Source organism: Aulonocara stuartgranti (assembly GCF_965226115.1).
Source record: "Aulonocara stuartgranti genome assembly, chromosome: 2".
In the NCBI taxonomy this organism is placed as follows: Eukaryota; Metazoa; Chordata; class Actinopteri; order Cichliformes; family Cichlidae; genus Aulonocara; species Aulonocara stuartgranti.
In genome coordinates this window covers 37990587-38015825 of record NC_138940.1, presented here as the reverse complement: position 1 = coordinate 38015825, position 25239 = coordinate 37990587, and the positions used below count along the sequence as shown (strand labels likewise).

The 25239-nt window shown below is 41.0% G+C and overlaps 1 protein-coding gene across 1 annotated transcript in view; it reads left to right on the top strand.

Annotated features, from left to right (window-relative positions):
* The window catches only part of LOC309713297 (ATP-binding cassette sub-family C member 5), a 29777-nt gene extending 4877 nt beyond the window's left edge, over positions 1 to 24900 (top strand). The window contains exons 5-30 of the mRNA XM_082544827.1: positions 3592 to 3739; positions 4595 to 4828; positions 5144 to 5317; positions 6227 to 6374; positions 7312 to 7460; positions 7895 to 8002; positions 8729 to 9073; positions 9274 to 9345; positions 9548 to 9672; positions 9765 to 9837; positions 9991 to 10194; positions 10444 to 10569; positions 10887 to 10998; positions 11095 to 11279; positions 11664 to 11810; positions 12655 to 12784; positions 13115 to 13268; positions 18569 to 18697; positions 18914 to 19100; positions 20160 to 20249; positions 20717 to 20909; positions 20994 to 21153; positions 21950 to 22028; positions 22120 to 22233; positions 22806 to 22970; positions 23726 to 24900. Coding sequence (XP_082400953.1) covers positions 3592 to 3739; positions 4595 to 4828; positions 5144 to 5317; positions 6227 to 6374; positions 7312 to 7460; positions 7895 to 8002; positions 8729 to 9073; positions 9274 to 9345; positions 9548 to 9672; positions 9765 to 9837; positions 9991 to 10194; positions 10444 to 10569; positions 10887 to 10998; positions 11095 to 11279; positions 11664 to 11810; positions 12655 to 12784; positions 13115 to 13268; positions 18569 to 18697; positions 18914 to 19100; positions 20160 to 20249; positions 20717 to 20909; positions 20994 to 21153; positions 21950 to 22028; positions 22120 to 22233; positions 22806 to 22970; positions 23726 to 23818 — 3844 coding nt within the window. The 3' untranslated portion in view covers positions 23819 to 24900. The remainder of the gene's footprint in view (positions 1 to 3591; positions 3740 to 4594; positions 4829 to 5143; positions 5318 to 6226; positions 6375 to 7311; positions 7461 to 7894; positions 8003 to 8728; positions 9074 to 9273; positions 9346 to 9547; positions 9673 to 9764; positions 9838 to 9990; positions 10195 to 10443; positions 10570 to 10886; positions 10999 to 11094; positions 11280 to 11663; positions 11811 to 12654; positions 12785 to 13114; positions 13269 to 18568; positions 18698 to 18913; positions 19101 to 20159; positions 20250 to 20716; positions 20910 to 20993; positions 21154 to 21949; positions 22029 to 22119; positions 22234 to 22805; positions 22971 to 23725) is intronic.
* The last annotated feature ends 339 nt before the right edge of the window (positions 24901 to 25239 follow it).

Sequence of the window (25239 nt, the reverse complement as noted above, 5' to 3'; positions counted from 1 at the left end):
ATATAGACTTGCTCGTTAGAGGAATTTTTCAATTAAAGTGTCTTTTATCCCCCTTCAATAGTCTTTAATAACAAGATGATGAAAAGACACGGTAGTACTTTAGAGATAGCTGATAGTAGTTGACAGGGAGGTTAGCCCTCTTAAGCCTGAGATTTCTGAGAGGGTGAAATAAAAAATCTTGTCAAATTCTTCCAACAAAACCTAACCCGTTTATCTTTTTTTGTTATTTATGTTAACATTTATTTATGTTAACATAAATACGACTTATTAACACTTATTCATGTTATTCTGATATTGTTCCACAAGTTGTAGATGTGATATTTTTTATTTTTTGCAGACTGTGAAACTTTGCCTGTCTTTGCTTTTATGAAACGGCCTCTCTAAGATGCTCTTTGTATAACCAGTCGTGTTATTGAGCCTTCTCTTTTTAGCGCCACTTACTCTTCTAACCTTTTGTTGACCCCTCCCCGACTCTTTTGAGACGTGCTGCTGCCGTCGAATTCAAAATAAGCTAATACTTTTTTGTGAATTGGCACATTTTCTCAGTTCAAGTAGTTGATATGTTCCCTACAACCAGCTGCAAATAAAATATGGATTCATGAGATTTGCAAATGGCTGCATTATAGGTTGATACATATGCACAAAACTACAGTTTTAGTAGCCTAACCTATAGCATAGATTAACTGGATGGTCTGTAAAATGGATTTCAAAAGGCACCGGTACCACAAGGACAGTCGAGAGGGCACAGACATAAATGAACCCAAATGAAGCCTGGCAGGCAGCCTGAACAGCCCCTTTTTGGCACTAACATCGGCCCTGTCTCTCAACAAGAAATGAATAACAGAGTTACCCTTTTTTTTTTTTTGGTTCGGTGTAACAACATTAATTTATACAGTTTTTTCGAGGGGAACTCTGTTGACTTCCATTTTCAGCCCTTGTAGTTGTTGCTTGGTTTCTTTATAAGTGTTGAGTAATGCCAGTGTCATCATTTTAAGTAACATGCAGTCAGCTCACTGCACATGACTGGCATCTTCATTATATGCTCTGATGCTTTAGCTGAAGGAGTGAAAATGAAGTTACTAATTTTCAAATATTCAAATTGCTAATTAACATCTAGTGAAGTTGTGGAGGAGAGTTGCTAATCCATTCTTGGTTAAAATGTGCTTCGGTCACTTGTACAAGTAGATTCTCTTTGTGCTGCAACCCTGAGCTGAGATTGTGTTATTTGTCCAGAGTATCCTGTGGAGCTTGCTGTTTGAGGATGAATTCCACTGATATGATATGTAACTGTACAAGCCTGTTTCAGTCTCGTGGGACAGGGTTGTCTTTTTAAAATAAATATCGAGAAAGCCCTTTTGTTAAACCTAGTGAGATTAATTGTGACGAAAACGGAAAATGCAAGTTCACGTTTCATTCAGTGTTATTAGTCAGGGTTTTTGGAGTGATACAGCTGTTATGCTGTCGTTTTAGTATTCATAATTATGTACCGTTTTGTGTGTTTGTGCAGCACATAGTTAAGCTATACCTTGAGACTTAACTGATGAACATCCTGTGTCTGTTTACAATACAGGAACGATGTGATGGGATAAAGGCAGGGGAGTGTTGCTAAGAAAGGCTGGGATTACAGATTACCGTGAGAATTTGTGCCTCTCTTAGACAATAATGGCATTAAGTGTGTACCTGCAATGCACAGTGTCTCCCTGTCTCATCCATTAGCTGTCACTGACAGGAGCCGGGCTGGGGCAGACCGTGAGATAAAAGGCCAAGCTACAGCTTGGGAAATGCCTCGTAAAGACGCTCTGATTCTATGAATGAACCTAAATGTTTTACATTAAGCTTATTATTTGTGCTACTCAGGGAAAGTAAAACCAGTGTTTTTTTCCATTGCTGCTGTGACTCAGCAGTAAAAAGGAGAGCGACTATTTGAGGAAGTTCACTCTTGTATCTGGTGACAACTGCGTAGGTTGCCAGTAATGCTTGTTCTGTTTAAAGATCGTGGCTCAGGGCTGAGAGTTTTTGTGCTGCTTTGTGTATGTTAAAAAGAAGCAGACACAGGAAGCAGCAAAAGAGCACAAAGCCACTGGGTGGGTGTCTGTCACAGTTTACATAGCAAGAACATTTACAGAATGGAGATGCAAAAGCACAGCACGGGAAATTGGAAAGGCGCCCTGGGAGAGTTGACACTTGTTGGTTGCTCAGTGAGGTGCGAACCTTGAATGCTGTGTGCTGTTCAAACACACTCCTGCAACATCAGCTTTGCGTGCCATCTGGCATGCTGAAACGATGGCTGTCAGGAACATTTCACTCCTGTTCAAAAGCAAATAATTCCTGCTTTACAGCCCGCACTGTTGCCCCGCTGTTCTCCTTTTCATTTATATGTAGGTACATGTACGCACATGAGATCTAATATGGTATTTCTAAATACACATGACTTTGGATTTGTGCGATCAGAAGTTTGCATGTGCTCATCGTGCATATAAATATGATGGCAGCTGTTTAGAAATGGCTCAGAGAGACCTCCCCCGCTCGTGTAAATCTACAATTTCCCTTCATAGATCTTGACTGAGTTCCTTGGACTTTCTCATTGTTTTGAATATTGGCCAGTCCTGTCACACAAATGCTATGTATGTGCACATTTTAGCCTGTATGTATACTTTTGTCCCCGTGTGGATTAAATCCATTATAAATTCATACTTGTGCAACCAGTTCTTGCTTTCTAAAGAAATGCTTTAAAATCGTTCCACCGTGGAAAAAGAACAGTTCAAACTCATTAAAATCATTAAAACTCCCAAATTATCTGTAATCTTCTGACCACAGTTGTATATTCATTTTGGACAGTAATGGGGGGGTGCTTAAAAAAATCTCTTCCAGTTTAATTTGCTATTCCTCGCTTGGTTCTTTGATTGGATTTAGGAACACTAGTCTAACTTTCTGTGAATCAAACTGTGTCTCTGCAGCATTTGGAGTGCAAATAATTGCAATTCCTTAGATTTAGCACCATTTGACTTCAAGTAGCAATTACCAGGCCGTGCAAGAGTGTAGCGGGTATAATGTTGTGTCTATCTCTGATACGTTTTTAATAAAGTCGTTAGGGCGTTAATTACTTTCTGCAGCTGCTCGACTGCTGCTTTATAGAGTCATTAGCCGTGATGCATTTGGCCAACAAGATATTTACCCACTTCAAATGGCATTATACAGCAATAAAAGTGCATTAGCACATCTTTAACATGTTTGGTGGTACCTTTCTCAGTGCGATTATGTGAAGCGTGATTGTATATTGTAGGTCACCTTTATACTATTATCACCCTAGCTATCTTCAGTTGTCTTTGGGGTTTTTTGATTGCATTGATTGCCTTCTATACTGTTTTTATCCTCTATTTTGGGAAGTGCTGATTTTATCCAATTAAAGAAAAAAATATCCAAGAAACTTTTGGGCTCTTTACCACCACATTGGATAGCACTGATGCGTGAACAAAGGGGAAGCCGTTAGAGAGTTATATATATTTAGTTTAGTGAGAATGGACTCATGTTTGGCTGAACTGTGCACTCCTATAGTTTGTCACTATTTGTGATCCTGGGTTTTGGTTCCAGGCTTGAACATTTGTGGCACGAGGAGCTCAAACGAAGCGGGCGAGAGGGGGCATCCCTGACAAGAGTCTTCTGGAGGTTCTGCCAAACCCGTACGCTGGTGGCCGTATTCTCCCTGCTTCTCACAATGGTGGCCGGCTTTGTTGGGGCTGTGAGTACAGTCTAAATCCTTCTTTGCCTTTTATATTTTTTTGCTGATTCAGCTAAAACGCCTTTCAGCATGGTCGCTGGCTTGGAGCCTCAAGTCCATGTATTTTCAGAAAATCACTTTATCCTGTTTCATGCTGGTCTGGAAATTGAAATGAAAACATACTGGGAGATTACAAAGCCTTAGATACTGAGAGTCATATTAATACCATAGATTAGCTGTTTTGTACCCAGTCACACTTTGGTCCAGATATGCGCAGGGCTTTTTATGTGGCACACTTGTAGCTTTAGATTCCCTGCCAAAACAGCTCTCAGATGATTGTCGCAGAACAAACTCAAAGTGTGAATATTTCTAAACATTCCTTATCAGAAAACTGAAAAGTAATGATGTTTGAAGTTCTAAGTCTGTGGCATGTCTGAGTGACTTTCATTGTTCCTTTTGCTCCAAGCTGTTTCTTTTGATGTCTTATGTGCATACTGTGTGATTCCTGTACCCACAACTGATAGCATTAACTGGATTTAGTTCTTAGACAATGACACATTTGTCGCACATTCTTATGTGATCTTTTCCTCTTTAGTGCATTTAATGACAAAGCAATGTTGTATGTATTCTTTCTACTGACTAATTTTACTTATCCAGGCGAGCAAAAATATTGCTTAAAAATGCATTTTGTCATATTTTATTTTGTCCACTTTTAATCAAGTTATATATGAAATATTTCCTGTGTTTCTGCTTGTTTTTATTCTGTGTCTCCTACGTTATCTCTGTCCTTGTTGTTCTCTGTTTTGCCACTGCCACTTTTTCTCTGTGCTTTCCTTCTTTCCTCACTCTTTCCTTCCTGTCACTCTATGTGGGCAGGCTATCCTGGTTAAATCTCTGCTGGAGTATTCCCAGAGCTCAGAGAGCTCTGTGTGGTATGGCCTGTCTCTGGCAGCCGGGCTCTTCCTCATGGAACTGATGCGCTCCTGGTCTCTGGGACTCATGTGGGGCGTCAATTACCGCACTGCAGCACGCCTCCGTGGGGCCACTCTTACCCTGGCCTTCCACAAGATCCTCCGCCTGCGCAGCACTAAAGACATCAGTCCGGGCGAGGTAGGTGTTGTAACCCTGGAGGGAACTCCTCTTCATATTAAAGAAATCATCCCTCGCTGCAGGGCACCACATGCAGATGATTGAGATGGATTTAATTTCTGCTCTTACACCAGTCCTGCTTAGATTTCGACAAATCCCATAGCCTGAGGGAGGGGAGGCTGTCTAAGATTAGTCATTACTCAGCTTAAGAGGAATCATTGTCCATAAGTGAATGTGGGAATAAGGATAACTGTGTTCATAAAACTGTTTTTGTAGTAATATTTGGAGGAATTTTGAAGCAGTACTTTATGTAAATCACTGTCTCTCTCTACCTAGCTGATCAACATCTGCTCCAGTGATGGCCAGCGGCTCTATGAAGCAGTGTGTGTGGGCTGCCTTCTGGCTGGAGGGCCACTTGTGGGAATACTGGGTCTATCTTACACTGCATTCTTCCTGGGCCCCACGGCTCTGATGGGGTCATCCATTTTCATCATCATTTACCCTGTCATGGTACGACTTTCACTATAACATCTAACCAGAGGCAAAGAATGGAAAACATGGTTGTCTGTCTGTCATTCTTTTTAAAGTGGACCTTTTATGCTGATTTCCGGCTCCTTATTTTTTATTCCTGGACTCTGCTAGACTTGCATGAGTCACAGTTCAAAAAACTGCTTATTTATCTTGTGCTGTGCCTCGTTGCAGCACCTCTATTCCTTCTCTGTCTGAAGCAAGCTGTTTTTCTCCTTTTCTCCCATCCTCCCTGTAAGCCAACTTTTTTTTAAAGACAGAGTGGTGTGCTTTAGATGACCGTATTAGGAATATCTGCTCTCTTTGACAAACAAATCCAGCAGCAGAAGAAATTGAAATGGAGCGTTTAGGGCAGACTGAAGCTTTTTGGCTCATGTGGATTACGTGTACATAAATTGACCTGATTTAAAATTTTGGTGATGTGTAATATGAGCGTCCATCAGTATGACAGTTCATCGATATGAGAGAAAATGACGTAATAGGTCCACTTTAAGATAATGTAATTATAGCAGTTTCAAAAAGTTTTACCAAAGATTACTCAGCAGAGAGTTTATTATTGCTGATTCATTCTTAGTTGAAGACAGAAATCGTAACGTCATTAAAGTCTTTAAGTTAATTTAGATTATTGGAGAGCCAAACAGACACTTTTTAAAAGCATCATAACTCTGTGGCTATCAGTCGCCTGTCAACTTTCTAACTGTTGTTTTCAAATTACACTCAGTCTGAGCTGTAGTCTGACAGCTAGAGACCCTGCTATTGATGGGGAAGGCGTTTATCACTCTGGTCTCCGGGACAGGCCTGCAGCACAGTTAATGTGATTATGTCTGCTTTCATTTCCTCCCCCGCCACTTATTTCTCCTGTCATCATTTCCCCCGTTCCTGTCTGGACAGATGCTTGCATCGAGGTTGACGGCATATTTCCGCAAGAAGTGTGTGGCAGTCAGCGACCAGCGCGTGAGGCTGATGAACGAGATCTTGGGCTGCATAAAGTTCATCAAGATGTATTGTTGGGAAGATGCCTTTGCAAAAAACATTCGCAGTGAGTGGCAGTCATGTGACTCAGCAATATATCCAATGCTCATTTCTTGAATGTGGTGAAGACCTGGGAACTTTGTGCAGGTCAGCATTTTTGAGAATAAAGTGCCACTTCACTTGAACATCTTTTACTCATGCAAATTAGTCACTAAATGAGCGGTTTATCACCTAAAAGTAGGCTTGTCCTCGTAGCAAACTGGCATGATAACCCTGCCCCTTAATCCATTTCCATTAACCTGCCCTGTTTAAGTGTGCCATTGTCTATAATCAAAGGCACTTTCAATCCCTGCACTTCAAGATTAATTTGCAAAGTGTTTGGGGCCCTATGATACCTTAAATGGCTGTCAAGGCTGCTCTACTTATTCATGACTAAGCGATGGCCTTTTCTCATGAGGTCCTTGCTCTAGGTCATGGATAAGCATCATTTTCCCTATTTAATCTGCTCCAAATTAGCCAGCTGGGTCTCACTTTCATTGCTGTCTTGTGAATACCTGCTATAATAACAATAATTAATTGGCGTTCATTGGTGAATGAGTCTTAAGAGTTACAATGTCATTCCAAATTTACAGTCAGCAATTGTGCCGATGACTCCTCCTTTGTAGTTTATGCAAGAACACACACATCCCAATGGGGAATAAGGACAATGAAGTGACTAAACGAGCCCGTGCAAACGGGATATACAAACATAGACGAGAGGGTCAGGATTCAGGAATTGGACTTGAAAAGTTTTCAAGGATCACCAGCTTTTGGAGCCCCTTTGAAGAGCGAGTCTCTTGTCCTCTCTTGTATCTATTTTTGTGTGCTTGCTATTTTGGTGAGTGACTCTGATTGTGGTGTGGATTGGCTGGCCAACACTTTCACTCGACCCTTACGTCACATTCGCATTCTTTGTGTCTGTCCTTGGTTATTTATCATCTCTGTCTTTCTGATCTCCTCGACAGAAGTGCGGTTAGAAGAGAGGAGCATACTAGAGAGGGCCGGGAACGTCCAAAGCATAACAGTGGGATTGTCTCCTGTCATTATGGTGCTCGCAAGCGTCTGCACTTTCTCCTTACATATGGCCTTAGGTTATGACCTAACCGCAGCTGAGGTATTTATATATAAAAATCTACCGGTGTGTGACAAGAAAATAGGAAAAACAAATCATAAAGACAATGAATGACAATTATGCTTTGTGGTATGTAGAAAAGTACTGAGCCCGGCCCAGAGGATTCTGATTTTCACATCAAAATGGCAACAAGACAAAAAAAATCTAAGGGACATATTGGGGCACGGATGGTCCACTGGCTAAATCATTAATCAATGTTGTCCAAAACTGAAGCACTATGGTGTGGTTTTCCTATAATTTGTCACCCATCCGTAGTCAGCATGTTGACTGCATATTTATTTAAATCATGTAACTTTTAAGATGCCCACCGAGTCTGTGGTCATGACGAGCACATATACACATTTTAAAGTCAAACTTCATGAATATAAATAAATTATTGAGTATAACTGTCTCCATCTCTACACATCCCACCTCAGGCTTTCACTGTGGTTGCAGTTTTCAATGCTATGACCTTTGCCCTGAGAGTCACACCACTGGCGGTGAGGTCACTATCAGAGGCTTCTGTTGCAGTCAAAAGATTTCAGGTGAGAAAGACGGACTGGTGTCTTGTAAAAGTGGATAAATGATAATGTTTCATGTAAAGAATAGTGATGTAGCTGTTGATGTCTTCATGTCTTAATAGTATTTTAAGATGTCAAGGTTGATAAAGCATACATGAACTTAATAATCCATATCACTTCTCAGAATAAGTACCTTTTTTTAGAGGTCACACACTAAATTAAACTCACATAGTGTGTCAGTGGGGAAGCAGTTTTTAGCCTATTCACGTATCACATCTGACATTTTTTGCTGTTTTCCAAACACGTGATAAATACAAAGCTAAGTAAAAAGCATTTTTTAAAAAAATATACTTTATTAATCCCCTGTAGTGAAATTACTCTCTGCATTTAACCCAATCAGTCAGTAAAGCAGTGGGCAGCCACCAATTCAGTGACTGGAGAGCAGTGTGTAGGGACGGTACCTTGCCCAGCGGTACCTCAGGGTAGCCGTTCAGTGGATTTGAACCCCCGACCTTCTGATCATTAGATTTATCCTTGGGTTTTCTGTTTTTTTTTGTTTTTATTTACAGTCGTTTCTTTATTTTTTCCGTTTTCGTAGTACTTAACCTGTTTACCACATGTAAACATGTTTTTAAAAAAGGATTAAACTGCACTTTTGTTTTTCAAGCACTAAAATATTTAAGTAACTATTAAACTGGTCATCACAATGCGTGTTGTCTATAATCTATCCCACTACGTTTGACTCCACAGAGGCTCTTCACGATGGATGACAGAGAGGAGGTTGTAGAAAAAATGGAGGATCCTGGCAACGCCGTAGAATTTCAGGTTGCCACGCTGGCTTGGGAAAAGGCAAAAGGCAAAAAGCCAAACCCGGCTCCCAAGAAGCGAGGAGTAATGAAGCATGTGCTGCGAAGGGAAAAGCTTAGCTTGTACATTTCCACAGAGGATGGCAAAGGAAACAAGGAAAACCCCAATGTGCAAAGTCTCCTCACAAATATGGAGCAGGAGAGTCCACAAAGCACCGTCTCCTCCACTCAAAGCATACGCCCCCCACTGCACAAGACCCTGCACCAAATTAACCTGCGTATAAAGAAGGTAACACCACAAACACATATCAAGTCGATTAATTATGCTTTTTCTCAGTTGTAGTCCTTCCATACATGTTACTTACAGTGGTGAATACTCATATTAAACATGACAAAAGGGTATAAAGTAAAGATCATTTTAAACAGTGATTCCTACAAGGCTACTTTGGTAGCATTAGAGAATGTTCTCTATTTTGCCACTGCTACTAGGGGTCGCTGGTTGGAATCTGTGGAGGTGTCGGGAGTGGAAAGAGCTCTCTTCTGTCTGCTCTGCTGGGACAGGTGAGATTCGAGTGAATGCTCAACTAGATGCTCACTTTAGATTTCCTCTTCAGATAACCCAGAATAACTCATGAATAACAACAAGGACAGCTTTTCTTGCTGAAGTTTTCAGTCACACACAATGTCACAGTATAACCTGCAATCTGAAAAGGACTTTTTCAACTGTTTTCTCTGCTCCCTACCTTCTGCCTTTGTGTTTTAGATGACTCTGTTAGAAGGAAAAGTTGCTGTCAGCGGTGGCTTCGCATATGTGTCCCAACAAGCCTGGATCCTAAATGATTCTCTCAAGGAAAATATCTTGTTTGGAAATAAGTATAACCCAGACAAGTAAGAATAAGTACTGTATAACCGTGTTATAAGTAAAAAAGCGCTAAACCTGCAAATTTATCCCTAACTTTGCATATTTGTTTCGACATTAGATACAGTGCAGTGCTGGAGGCGTGCTGTTTACTCCCAGACATTGCAGAGCTCCCATATGGAGACATGACAGAGGTATCTGTTGCTTCTTTTTAACAAAATGTCAGCTCCGAAAACATCGATTTCTCAAATATCATGCCCAGCAGTTTCATTTTATGCAATAAATTTAATTCAGCCTCAGCACGAGGAGAGTTTTGTGCAAAATGTATTTTTATTTTCTCTTTTTAGATTGGCGAGAGGGGTGCCAACCTGAGTGGAGGGCAGCGTCAGCGAGTGAGCCTGGCGCGTGCACTCTACAGTGAGCGGCCCATTCTTCTCCTGGATGACCCTCTCAGTGCTGTTGATGCCTGTGTGGGCTCCCATATCTTCAGTAAAGCCATTCGGGGGGCCGCTAAAGGCAAAACCATACTCTTTGTAACGCATCAGCTGCAGGTAAGTATCACCTGTGAAATTCCAATAATTTCCATCAACATCCTTTTGCAGTTTCTGCTCTTTTAGAATATTTCAGTCCTTTCTGTCGAACTGAGTCTTTCTTGCTTTTTCAACCATGAGAAATGTTGCCTCTTTGCTGGAAAAGCTCCTGCGATCAATTAATAAAAAGTTTAAACCTTCAAAAATCCACAGAATGTCTGCAAAATTAATATCTTGCTCTTTTGCCTCTTTCATGCATTTATCTTTTAGTATCTTCCTGAGTGCGATGTTGTTATTCTGATGAAGGACGGCCAGATTGCTGAGCACGGTACCCATGTGCAGCTAATTGGTAAAGACCGCAACTATGCCATGCTATTCAACAGCATGCAACAGGAGGTAAGGCCAGGGACGAACGAGGAGCAAAGCCAACTCTTTTGAATAAGGCATCTTTGCCCTCACGACACAATAAAACTGAACATTACAAGCTGAATAATTCATAAGCCCAGAAAGGCAGGCCCTGTAGCAAGGAAATGTTAATGCATACAAAGGCTTTTATTATTTATGTGTGCAGTGATTTACTGGTGAGCTGCTAAAGACCATGTCACCGATATCTCTGTTTTAATAATGTCCACAATGCCATTGCTATGGCCATTGTGATTTCTGCTGGTGACATGTGTCAAAACTCTTCCCCCACTCCCCTTTTTTACTCTCAGAATCTGGTGAAAGAGAAACTAAAAAACAAAGAGCAGAGGGTAGGTGGAAATAAGGCTGACAGTGCCACTGATGTTGCCGAGGTCAGCCCAAAGATGGAAAGCAAGAAAGGAGGTGAGAAACTCTGCCCGTTTTCATGCTTCTCATGTAAATCGCTGTTTTCCATGAGAATGGTTCATAAGTAACTTCTTTTCTGGCTTTTATATTTAGAACCATTGATGAAAGCTGAAGAGAAAGGCTCTGGTTCAGTCCCGTGGTCTGTTTACGGAGCCTACATCAAAGCAGCGGGAGGCCCAGTAGTCTTCGTCATCAACATCTTCTTCTTTGTTTCCACCACAGGCAGCCTAGCTTTCAGTAACTGGTGGCTGAGCCACTGGATCAGACAGGGCAGCGGGGTGAGTGTAGATGACTCTAGTTTTCTATAATACAGGATTCTCAGTGGTGTGTGTTTGACTCCCAAAAGAAAAATAACTACTGTGTTTGGATGAGTGTGGCAGCCGACTGAGCATTAATCTGGATGTGCATGATTAAAAAAGTAACAGCACCTTGGTAAACTTAATTAAAAACAAGAGTGAGCAGTAAAGAAACAGATGTGCAGCTAAGCAGTTGGTGGCTGCTGTTGAGAAATGTGCTTGGAATGGCAAACACCACCCAACGGACTGATTTTCATGCCTTTTTTTGTGATCCAAAGTGTGCTTTTCTCAATTTCATTAGAGACCAAATGGGGAAAGAAAGATTTTTTTTGTCAGCCTGTAATTTGTTGCTCCATCTGCCCTCAGAACACATCATTAATCTCGGTGAATGAAACAATAGCGAGCAACAGCATGAGACTCAACCCTCATATTCGGTACTATTCAACTGTTTACATCATCTCCATGGGAGCTGTGTTGTTGCTGAAGACAATCAGAGGGTTGGTGTTTGTGAAGGTAAGCCCCTTTCTTTCACGTTTGTCCTCTTAACCACTGATGAACTTTAAAATTGAGTAGAATGTGTACCTTATATCCAGACAGCGCTCCTGCTTGAACGTCTACACTGTCATTTGTTCATGCTCTTATGGATCCAGTGCTTGCAGGACAAGTCAGTTTATCTGTCCACTGTCCTGTCTCACGACTCATACAGTGGCTGCATGCATATCAGTCTGTTTCTTTATGAGAAACGGAGACAAAGAAGCAGAGAGAAAGAGCGTGTGAGTGTGTGTGCGTGCACGCTCGTGTATTTCAGCATCCCCTCGAGTGTGCATCCTCGTTTTCAAGCTAACCCATCCTGACACTGCACTGCAGAGGTTAGATCCCCACGTTAATGTGTGCCACTTAAAATTGCTAATTTTTCAAAGATGGCTAATCTTTTTTTTACCTCTAGCTGTGATGAGATCTTTGTGAGTGTTAAATATTCCATTAATAGAATTAATTTGTTCTCTGCTGCCACATGTAATTTCTGTCCAATTGTTGAAATGTCTCATGCGCAGTAGGTCATGACCTTTTATGTCAGCCTCCCGGAAACTCATCATAAATGAAGATTTGACAGCACTACTCTGTGCATGACAGCTACCCACCACTGTGCACATGCATAGCATATGTAGCATTTATAATACTCGGGCAACATATGTGTTCCACTGTACCCGCTGTGCTTTGAGGTTTAAAACTGTGTCGACTAACAGACAATTTCACTCCAACTGTCTGTTTATCCAAGCAATGAATGTGTCCATACGGTTGTTGTTTACACGTGTCAGGTCTCGTGTTCAAGCACAACATGTGTTGTCTGTGTTGACAGTGCACCGTGAAGGCTGCCTCCGTGCTCCACGACAAGCTGTTCAGCCGGATCCTCCATTGCCCTATGCACTTTTTTGATACAACACCTCTGGGTCGTATCCTGACCCGCTTCTCTAGGGACATGGACGAGGGTGAGTCTTGATTTGTCTTGACTGTGAACCTTTCCCCCAGGAGACCTTTCAGTCAGTGAAGTCACCCTGGTTGACAAGGTGTAGTGCAAAGACACAGTGTGATTTGACATGGAGCGTTTTCCCTAGTGAGTGGCTCTCTGTTATGCACTTCACTGGTGTCTTTGCTTGACATGTTGATTTGTGAGCTGTTGTTTCTTTGGGTGGTTGGGTTTAATATTTTCGCAGACTCTGCTGTTTTTTTGCCGCTCATAGATTTTCCCCTGACAAAAGACACTTAGTGGGACCTAGAGAGACTCTACACAGTGCATCTGATGTACTTTATCTCCACAGTGGATGTGCGTCTCACCATGCAAGCTGAGATGCTCCTGCAGAACCTGTCCCTGGTGCTGCTTTGCTTGGGAATGGTGGGCATTGTCTTCCCCTGGTTCCTCATTTCAGTCCTGCCTCTGGGAGGCTTTCTCTACATTGTCAATCGTCTTTCCAGGTCAGACATTCAACACTCTCGTCCTAATCTTGGCTTTTGTTATTTTTTCCAAGACTATAATGCAGACAATGTACAATGGTCAGCTCCATACTGTGAAATTGCTCCATACAGACAAAATGACTTAAGCTTTTTATGAAAAGCAATAAATTTCACTGTAACTAATATTGAACCCCAAGTACCCCATGATGCATCCATCTGGGTTTGGATAAATGCGTGACGATTAACAATGTGTCTGTGAATGCAGTTGTGATCATGGCTTTGAAACTCAACTTGGGATTCAGCGTTGACTAGCTAACTTGATAGATAGTTAGGTTTATAACATGAGTTAACTAGTAGAACAGCTTGGGAGCACAGTGGTGCATTGGCTGCCAAGCAAGAAGATTCTCTGCTTGTCATTTTAATTCGTCATTCTAAAGTGGCTGTCGGCGTAACCTCTCACCCAGTATCTGGTGTATGCTTCCATGGATGAATGAAGTGTGCCAACATGATTGAGCTGAGCCAAGGGTAAAGAGCCTTCATGTGACTTTATTTTAGTCTAAAACTTAAAAAATCAAGAGTAAAACCTCTATAATTTATCCAGTTTTTAGTAAAAGCGCTGTTTTCTATGATAGATATGGACATAATGGAAATTCTGAAAATTCAAGTAGCTAATACTGTATGGTCCCTCAAATTATTGACCCCAGAATATCCACTTTTGAAAGATTGTATCAACTATGTGCTAAAAGTGTGATTTGTGTACACTAAAAACATGCTCCACATGCAGGCATACCAAGAGTCATGATCACACAGTTTCTCCATTTTTCCTGCCTTCATAAGTTTACAAAAGTTACGGGTCCGCTAGTCTCTTGGTGGTTCATCCCACCACACAGATGCTTAAAGTCTTTTTTTTTTCAAAGCAAGCGTAACTGACAAGGAGATACCGTCATGCAATGCAAAGTAATTGGAGAGCAGTAAGTTGCTTTCCCCTATGAGTTGTATTTTTAACTGACAGCTGCCTCTTATTTTCTCTACATGGAGTTGATAAGAGTGAAGTGCATGCAGTAAAGGTGAGGCTTAACACACAGAGCTAACACAGGCAAAAAGCCCACCGTAGATCGTCAAAGTTAGGGTGATAAGTCACTCACTAATCAGAACACCTGCATTTTTGTTTTCTTTTGTTTAGTTCTCCTCTCGTTTAGTTCTGGTCCACAGATTGAAACAATACCCTTCATTTTTAGTGTCTCTCATTTTAAAATTCAAAGTTTTAAGAGAGACACTTTTCTAAAGTCCAGCCTTTATCTGACAGCAGTGAAGAAAGCAAAGTTAAGCAGATTTTCTTTAAGCCTGATGGATGCTTCGATAAAGAAAATTAAATCCACCTATAACAAGGACTGAGAAATTACTTGAGAATGGAGGAAAGCTGGTGATTCTCAAAGCCTTTTGGCTCTTTTCCTGTTTTGTTTTACTTTTCCCATTTTTGCACTGAGGGAATATGACACAGTGCACAAAGTTTAGGTTAGATATATCAAAATTTAAGACTTGCTCTTAGCATTTGTCATGTGGCTCAAGTTCTTGTACACAAACATACTCTTTGCCTTACGCTTAGTTTAGTCAGTTTGGATCTAATCACCCCAGTGGGGACCAAATATTGGAATGTTACTATACTTGTGGGGACCAGCAGACTTTATGGGGACAATATCCCATCCCTATGAATTTGAAGGCATTTGTGAGACTCAAAATGTGGTTTTAGTGTCAGGGTTACAATCAGGTTAGGGTTAGGCATTCATTTTTGATGGTTAGGGTTAGGGTGAGCCTTTAGGGAAAGCATTATGTCAATTAGATGTCCCCACTAAGATATGAAAACAGACCTGTGTGTGTGTTTGTTTGTTCCTTTTTAAAATGTGGCCATGCAGAGCTGGCAGATTGTGGGTTGCAGCTTTCTTGAGAACTGCTCATCAAAACATCACGAGTGACTGAAGTAAAACCAAAAATACATGAAAATAAATCAAACTGTCTACTCTTCTGTGTGTGAAATAGTTTGAAATTTAGACCCTTAGAGTGATGACATTTTGTAAAAGCTACATGTCTCTGTCATGTCTCCTTTTCAAAGGCCTTTTCAAAGACTTCAAAGGCCTCTTTGAGGCTTAAACGATTGAATAAGTTTTAGTTTTCTGTTAGGGAAAGGCCTTGTCACGTACTTGTGATGGTTGAACTTAGTGGTAAGCTGCTTCGGGCTAATAATTGTCAGTGAATATACTTATATACTACTTTCTGCATTCATAATTTCCCAACACCATCACTGTTTTACAGATAGCTGTAGACACTCACTGTTGTACCACTCTCCTGACCTCCTCTGTGCAATTTGATAATGATTTGAACCAAAAATGTCAAATTTGGATTCCTCACTCCATAAGACCTTTTGTCACTCACTTTCAGTCCAGTTCTTGTGTAATTTAGCAAACCTCGGTGTTTCTCCCTGTTTGCCCTTTTTAAGAATGGCTTCTTGACAGCGAAGCCTCCACTGTGACCATTTCTGATGAGGCTTCGACAAACAGTAGATAAGCTGAAGGGACAGATGTATCTCTCAGGTCCTATGTCAAGCCTTTTCTGGCTTTTTTTCCTATTTATTAAGGACACAACTTTCATCTGCTGAAGATGATCCCCGGGCTTGCCATTTCTTTTGTCACATAACATAGCAAGCTGCAAATAACAACATATCAAAAGACAGAATATAAAATTGGTTCTATCGTTGATTGTCTGTTAGGTGTACACACAACACTGGTTCTTCCTTTGAGTTTGTTGCCTTTTTATGCGTGAATGATTCATAGGTCAACATATTCCTCTGAAGATGATCAGGTACAAGAACTAGACTGAAAATGTGTGGAGTAAAAAAACAGCCAAAGATAAACTTTGAAAGGCTTTCAGAAAGCCTAGAAAACTATTGCTTAAGACATTCTTCCCATACACGAATATGAGCAGGGATCATTCAGTCTGGGTGAAAGTCTGGTACAAGTCTTGAGAACTGCTAATCCAAAAATATTTAACTCACTACTGCACTTACTGGGGCGATCGTGGCTCAAGAGTTGGGCCTTCGTCTTGTAATCGGAAGGTTGCCGGTTCGAGCCCCGGCTCGGACAGTCTCGGTCGTTGTGTCCTTGGGCGAGGCACTTCACCCGTTGCCTACTGGTGGTGGTCAGAGGGGCCGGTGGCGCCAGTGTCCGGCAGCCTCGCCTCTGTCAGTGCGCCCCAGGGTGGCTGTGGCTACAATGTAGCTGCCATCACCAGTGTGTGGATGGGTGGATGATTGTGTAAAGTGCTTTGGGGTCCTTAGGACCAAGTAAAGCGCTATACAAATACTGACCATTTGCCATTATTCAGACTGAGAACTTTTATTGTCATTGTACAGTTGCTTGCACAAAGAAATTATGTAACAAGACCACAAGGTGCAAAAGTAAAAGACAAACACAAACAAGCCGCCAGTTAAAATCTTCTCCACTTATTTAAAACATGCTCTAATCAGTAGTGTTTAATATGGAGTCACTTTGGACCACAGAGAGAGACTGCTAAAGGTAAATACCATGGAAAGAAGTACTGTGATAATCTTTATCTGAACTGATCTGTTCCATAGTAAATTTTGCAAATGCACCTAGTCATTTTATATAATTTTTTCAGCAGTTGTGCAATATAGGTGAAACCACAGAGGGAAACAACAGCTCGCCGGAGTCTCGGGAAATAACCAGAGCATATTGTTATTTCCTCTATCAGTGAGCTCAAGAAGCTCACGAGTCTCTGTGTTATTGCTGCTCCGATGTGAAATCTGAAAGCACATTTCGATTTAAACACATAAAACTATGAGTGTTTTTGACTTTTAGACTTGTATCATAATGACAAATATAAGATAAACTGATATACAGTAGCTATGATTATGTTTGGAGGTGGATTTAGTTTCAGGGAGCTCAGACATTTAAAACTTTCCCTCCCAATCTCTGTATGTACCGCTTGATATTTTTAAACTGGAATTCTTGATTACTTTAATCAGACTTGACACCATTTTTGTCTCTCGAGTGATTAATAAATCACTAAGCATCTTCAGTCATCTTTAAAGAAACATTTTATTTATGGGTAGTGCAGGAATTAGTGATGAATTCTGAGTAAACAACAGAGACCCAGAAGGAAGAGATGATCCCCACCTGTCACTGGAAGGTAGTGATGACCCTTGGCAATGCTGTTGAACAGGACGAAATGCTGTATCTGACAAAGTTACGACATCCCGAGATATTTATGGATGTTACATCAACCTAGATCTCCCATTGATATTACCCACTTCTAAAGCAGCTTTTTATTGAATTCTGAGACGGAGCAGCCCAGGGCATAAACATGTTTGTCTGGATCACAGCCTCGAAGCGAGGAAGTGTCATGTTCCTTCCGTCTCTCTTCGCAGCTTTTTATGAGAAAACTGAATGATTCATAGGAGATGTGTAATTCCCATGTACTGTTCGTTCAGTCTTGGCATCTAAAAATAGGAAGACACCACACCTTTGTCAGTATAACTCTCTCCCCGACACTTTGTCTCGAATGGCGAGTCTGATGTCTGGCTGTCTGTGTGTATGAAACACTGCTCATAATGTTGCACAAGCATCAGATAGAGGGAAACGGTAGGGAAGTAAGAAAAACTGGTGCCATGTTTTGGACCATGTGCCGAGCCGTCTCTGCCCGTCATTTCATCATGATTTGTCTGCAGCGCTCTTGGATCGTTAAAGCTGATGCGTTCTCCATTCCTTCACTCCTCACTTGTGTTTCGGTATTAACGTGTGAGGTCAGTTTTCCCTCCGAAATAGAGGCCAGTGCAAGTAAAGTAAAAATGTGGCTGAAAGCTGCACTGTCAATTTAACTGAAATATAACATACGTGCGTTGGTTGTCAAAACAAACATTACTCTCGTGTTTCATAAAATTGTCTCTTTTGCACGTACTCCGGCTCGTCTTTTGTGATTTCCAGTTGAATGTAATCCATTTGAACCATTTACCCCGCACATGCTAGAGCGCACTTTCTCACAATGCCTTACAATTTTCATTCAAATGAGACTAAGATGAGTGGAGGCTTTACAGTTCTGCAGTGTGCTGACTCATTAGGATTTTCATAACCATTTAGGGCTGCAAATCACAACATAAATGAGTTCTAATGTGTTTCTAATATATCTGCTTCTGTGATGTATACACAGTGGAAACGGCTCAGAGTAACATCAATACTGAGCTATGTATTTTAAATAAAAATGTGAATTTCATGGAAGTTCAATGTATGATTTTCATTGTTCACTTGCAGGGTACTGCTTCGTGAGCTAAAGCGCCTGGAGAATATCAGCCAATCACCATTCACCTCTCACATCACCAGCAGCCTTCAAGGCCTCTCCACCATCCATGCCTATGGAAGAGGGCATGATTTCCTCCAAAGGTGAGTACAAGGCTAGCTATGGGCATCATTAAACTTTAATTTCATCTTATCTCTTCTTGTAGTTTTTGAGTTTGCTCCTCTGTTAGTAAACATACCAGAGCCCATACCAGAATATTTCCCCTCAGCAAGCAGGAGAGTGCAGAGCTCTGCTTGCTTCTACTCTGGCTGAAATTAGTTTACGGTATCTCTCTTTCTCTCCCTCTCTTTTTTTTTCAGATATCAGGAATTGCTGGACACCAACCAGGCCTCAAACTACCTCTTCAGCTGTGCAATGCGTTGGCTGGCTATCCGCCTGGACCTCATCAGTATCTCCCTTATCACTGCTGTAGCACTGCTCATTGTCTTCATGCACAATCAGATACCTCCAGCCTACGCAGGCTTGGCCATATCATATGCAGTGCAGGTGTGTAAACAAACTCATGTAGTAACACAGAATGTGCAAAAACACTGACGGCTCTCGTCCTCTGAATGGCAAAAAAGTTGACAGTTTGAAGCTCCGGGCTGTGTAGGAAGGGTAGCAAGGCAGCCTCTATAACTGTGTGCGTCTAAATGTGAGTTAAAACTTGTCTGAATATACACCGATCGCCTTGTGTACTTAACCTTATTGAGAAAACTGGTCCGGGCAGTTTGGGGCAAGCACATGTGGCTGGATGTTGCCAACGTGCACAGCACGGGCCGGATAGGTCTTGTTGCAGGCGCATCCTGTGGATGCTTAATCAGACAGGGATTTTAGTCAACACTGGGAGCTCTTTGTTGAGAATTTCAAGTTAGTCCTGAACAGATTCTTCAGTGTGGGTGTTCTGGTTGCTTTGTCTGCACCATTGTTTGGGTAGGAGTTACGTAACCACAATATAACCACAGGAATCCCATGAAGTAAGAGTTCAAGGTGGAACATTGAACTCTAACAGGGTTACCATTGTCATTCTTGGCATCTTCACCTTGCCTAGTTTTAATGTTTGCTTCATCGATTTGAAGAGACAGATTAAAATGAGGCTTTTTGTGTTTGACAGAACAAAACATCATTCATCTTTTTTATTCTGCAGTATTTTAGCTGTTATTTGCTGCTTAATATGGGTCTTGTAGCACTGCATGAAGCAGCCATTGATTAGCACAGGTTACATGGTCTGGCTTTAACGCACACTCTCACCTTGCTGTACACAGACAGGATGATTTTCACAGTGTGTCTTAGGAATATGTTTGTTTTCTCATTGCCCAGTTTTTGGTTTTTTAAGATTCTGTTCTTTACTGCATGTTATAATCGACACAGAGAATTGAAATCGATTAACAAGATCGTGAAGGAGCCATATCAGCAAACCTGTTTATTAGGCTGTAAATTGCCAGTTGTTTTATTGCTCAATTGCTGAAGGGGGCAGCGCACATAAATAGCGAGTGTTTCATAGTAATTGGTGTGACACTGTTAATCATTAACCTTTTTACCCCTCTGCTTTTCTTTCTCTTCCAGCTGACTGGCTTGTTTCAGTTTACCGTGCGGCTCCTCACCGAGACAGAAGCTCGCTTTACATCTGTTGAGAGGATCAATCATTATATAAAGGTAACAGCATTGATTAGCACAGTGAGAAAGGTGGATTGTGTAACAGCATGTCTGAAATAACAGCACTAGACCAGACCACATGAGATATATGACACCGTTTTAATTCAAGGCTGTTGGCAAGTCCGTGTGTGTGTGTGTGTGTGTGTGTGTGTGTGTGTGTGTGTGTGTGTGTGTGTGTGTGTGTGTGTGTGTGTGTGTGTGTGTGTGTGTGTGTGTGTGTGTGTGTGTCACAAGCATTTGATTAGGAATGATAGAAACCTCTTGTGCAGTATTAACACACTCCAGGGCACATGATAGAGCTTATGTCACACAACTGCCATCAAACCACAATATCAGCTCAACTTTTTCTTCTGACGTGCCAAGAAAATCTCATAGAAAGAAAATCACTACAAATCAGTTAGGGGGCTTGCCCCTACACAGAGATTTACAGATTAATGCCAGATACCATCACCTTTTCCTTATCTAAGACTCTTGAGAGCGAAGCACCTAGACAAAGTCCTGAGGCAGCCCAACCTGCCCCCTCCTGGCCTCAGGAGGGAAAGATCACCTTTCAGGATGTTGAGATGCGTTATCGCGATGATCTGCCGCTGGTGCTTAAGAACCTGTCCTTCACTATCCTGCCTGAAGAAACCATCGGCATTGTGGGCCGCACTGGATCAGGTACGACTGACCTTTTCAGCTTCCGTTTCCACTTAAATGTGTCTGCATTTGTTAACGCAGCATGTTTTCTATATGCGTTTGCAGGAAAGTCCTCCCTAGGAGTAGCTTTGTTCAGACTTGTGGAGCTGACTGGGGGCTCTATTATCATTGATGGAGTCAATGTTGCACAGATCGGTCTGTATGACCTGCGGAGCAAGCTAGCTATTATTCCTCAAGAGCCTGTGCTCTTCATCGGTACTATCAGGTAATCCATTGATAATTACTTTCATTATTAATCACTGCAACTGGTTTATTGAACTACCTTAAAAATCTTTTGGCTAAAAAATCATATCAGAAAACACCAACGTTTTGGCAATTAATGCATCTGCTTTAATGGAAAATTTGTTTTAGTTGTACAACCAGGTAGATAGCTACTCTCTTCCTCGAAAGTGCCTATAGTCAGCCCATCTGTTTAAAGCTATAGTATATGTGTTGAACATCAAAAGTGAGCAGGATATTTTCCATCTAGTCACTCAGTGTCTGTGATTGTGTTTTCAATTTTGCCTGAAATTGGCTTTTGGGAGATGTTGGAAGATGTCGCTGCTGTGTGTGCACAGCGGTGATCTGATGTGTGCCCATTACAAAAAGGAAAAATGATGCTTTGTGTTAAGAAATTAAACAACAGGGGTGCTAGGTCTGACAGGCCAGAGTATTCAAAAGCAAAAAAGCACCTCTGTTTTGTGAATGAATTCCCTCAGCTGCAGGTCAGAATCGATCCTGGCCATGGATTGTTTTGAGCTCAGGATCAGAGTATGCTGCCCTTCTTGTCATAATGTGAAATAGACACGGGCAGATGCATTTCAGGAGGTTGAGTTTGCTTCGATCACCCTAAAACCTGCCCCAGATGTACCAATTTGTGAGGGTGTGTGGTCCTCTGCATAAAAAAACACACTTCATGAGACTAGAAAAGTATAATAGTATAATATATAAGTGTTGTCCATTTATCACTGTCATAATGTATAATCAGTATGAACGTCAATACCATGGTTTATTTCCAATAGGAGCAATTTAGACCCATGGGATCAATACTCTGATGCTGAGGTCTGGGAAGCTCTCGAGAAGACACATATAAAAGAAATGGTGAGTTACAAATTGGTTGGAGTGTAAATTATATTTTACATGACTAAAGCAGCTTCCTTTTACATCTTTATGTCCCTTTGACCTTCCTCAGGTCAGCCAGCTGCCTCATTCACTCCACTCAGAGGTGACAGAGAACGGAGAGAACTTCTCAGTGGGAGAGCGGCAGCTCCTCTGTGTGGCCAGAGCCCTGCTGAGAAACAGCAAGGTACAGATTGTATAATGCTGCTGGTTTATATTTCCATGTGGAATAGTTGATAAACTCCTCAGTTCTAAAATGAATAATCAGTCTTGCCATACAACCACCTGCATGGGATACCACTGCCCCCTGCTGGTGGTATCCCATAGCTGGTACGGCTTCTGAACTGATAGCATGAGGTCAGACATCATCAGGACATAGCGTATAATTTTATTTGTTTTCAGCTATTTTTGTGAAGTACTATTTCATAACTTTATATGTCAATAACCATGCATGTGCACCACAATTTCAGCCTTTGCTTTGTTTGGAAGGTTTCTTTCAGTTTTCTTATTTCATCTTATTTTTCTGCAACCTTGGTTGATTAAATCAGCTATCACACACCTGCCCCTCAAATGCCTCTCACATCATATAAATTCTCCTTCACTGAAAACAAAAACTTTGCTTTGAGCAATATTTGCATCGTTTTTTTTATATTATAAAAAATTACTCGATTCCATAATGTGGGTCGTTAGAGTCAATGAAACAGTGCAATCGAAGTAACCAAACTCCCATAATATGAATGCATGTGTCTCTTTTTAAAGATCCTTTTATTGGATGAGGCAACAGCAGCCATTGACACCGAGACAGATCGTCTCATCCAGGAGACCATTCGCACTGCGTTTGGCAGCTGCACTACTCTCATCATCGCCCATCGTCTCAACACAGTGATGAGCTGCAGCAGAGTCATGGTCATGGACAGCGGCCAGGTGAATATAAATGCAGTATGTCTGACTGTGAAACTCGGTCCAGTGGTTGAAACTCAATCGTTGATGTGATATTCCCTAAATTACTGTGTGTTTGATATGACGGATGGAATGAGACAGTTCATGTTTCACTTGAGCAGTTTTCAAGACTCTTGATGGTAGCTGATAACATGAAAAGCACACAAGTAGTCACCAGTTTATGTGTTTCAGCCCTTATCCCTTAATCAGATGAGTTTGCATTTTTGGCATCAGTGAGTAGAGTAAAATAAGATGGATGCATCAGAAGAGACAAGATTTATAGCTTGAATTTACACCCAGTTTTTTGGCTGTGCAGTGGAGTGAAAAAATCACAGATATTCGTAAGCGTGTTGTTTTATTACTATTAGATGTACCTAAATGGTTCATTACTTCATGCATTTTGCATTAAAAAGACAATTACATTTCCATTTTGTAATCTTTGGCTTTGCCTGTATTATAAAAGATCCCAAAATATTTTGTTGTTCGAGCCTCGTTGATAATGTCAACATGGCTCAAACAGTGTTGGCCACTGTGTGCCGGGAGTGATCGCTACTCCTTATAGGAACTTATGATTCAGCAAAGTGCAGCAAAGGCTGTCTGAGGACAATATTTCCCACATATTGAAATGCTTTTCATACACGGCCGCTGGGAAATATCTTCGGTTGGAGTAAGTTTGGAGATAATGTGCCCAGACTTTATATGCAAGTGCTGATTTTGTTTTATCCTTTTCATTCTCGTAGATTTTGGAGTTTGACAGTCCCGTTGCCTTGCTGGCAGATGAAAACTCAAGATTTAGAGCCATGATAGAAGCATCAGAAAACCAAAACAGATAAAACACGCTGGAGCTGAACTTTGGACCTGAGCTGTGATCCTACAAAATATCAAGCTGAATAAATGATTTGCACACACACACAAATCCTGCCAAGTGTGAAAATGATGAGTAAAGAAATCCACTGATGGGTTGTCCATGCAACCGTGTCCGTTTATTTCCTCACCAAAGACACAGAGACAGCACTTCCTAACAGCACATCAAATCTTAGTATGCTAAGTGAGATCTATCAGCCACCTGCTCTTTGCCGCCGTGTCACAGGAGTTGTTTCCTGGGCACCAAACAATTAGCTGCAAGTGAAACAGAGCTGCGTCTCTGACAATAGCACTTTATGTGTCATGTGGACACTTGGAAGGACGTAGGATGGTTCTTTTTTTCAGTTAATCAGTCAGACACTAAATTAGTTTTATTTCCATGACTGAGACCTGACAGTCCAGGAAATTAATGTTAGGCAGAAAATGGTGTGGATCAGATTTAATTTCTTATTTGCATTGCTACTGATGTTTGTTTGTTTATGTCAGGAATTTATTTGTTTGAATTAATTATTAAATACAGTATATTTGAAAAACATCACCTTCTATTCATTCCTCAAAATGGCTTTCCAAAAGAGGCTAAAATGTTTGTGTTTTTTTGTTGTTGCTGTAATGAGATAATTTCAGTAAATTATTGCAGATGTGATATGTGCCTAGACCTGTAAACAATTCCAGGTTATATAATGGAGTTAGCCATGTAAGCATGCTCTTTTTAGACTGCATGCAAGCACTGTGTTTTCAAATTAGCTCATCTTTTCAAATGCTGGAGTTGAATGTTTTGCCAGCAAGATCATTTAGGTGTTGAAGTATGGTGTGTGGTTTGCAACAAAACTGAAAACCATCAGGGTGTGTCTGTACATGTTCTGTTTTCACACATGAGAGGACTGCAAACGTCTGCCTTCGAGTATGTGCTGAACAATCATGAAAAGTGCAATATCCCTTATTTTCAAGATTGCCTTTGTACACTTGAGATTGTGAAGCTGTAATATAAATTTGTTAAATGTGGGATTTTTGATATATAGAGGTTTTTTTGAATAAACCTATTTTTAATTTATTGGTGACGTGTCTAGTCTATTCTTATAAGATGTCCATCAAGGATGTTATGTGGTTGTTTGATTTGTCTCTGGATTCCTCAAAAGGTTATGAATGCATACGCAGGAAAGTGTTACCAGAGGAATTTTTGGAAAGGATCTTTTGCATTCCTTGAGAAAACAAACTAGGGCAATTCATGTTTTATCTTCACATTGAAATAATTTCGATACATGCTTTTGATTTACTAGACTCGATTCATACATGCTGTGGAGGTCTTTATCAGCCTGAAAGCCTTGAGCCTTCTTCATGCTACTCTTGTTTTAATGGTAAAGGAAATTGCATTATTTTAAAAGTAAGAGCA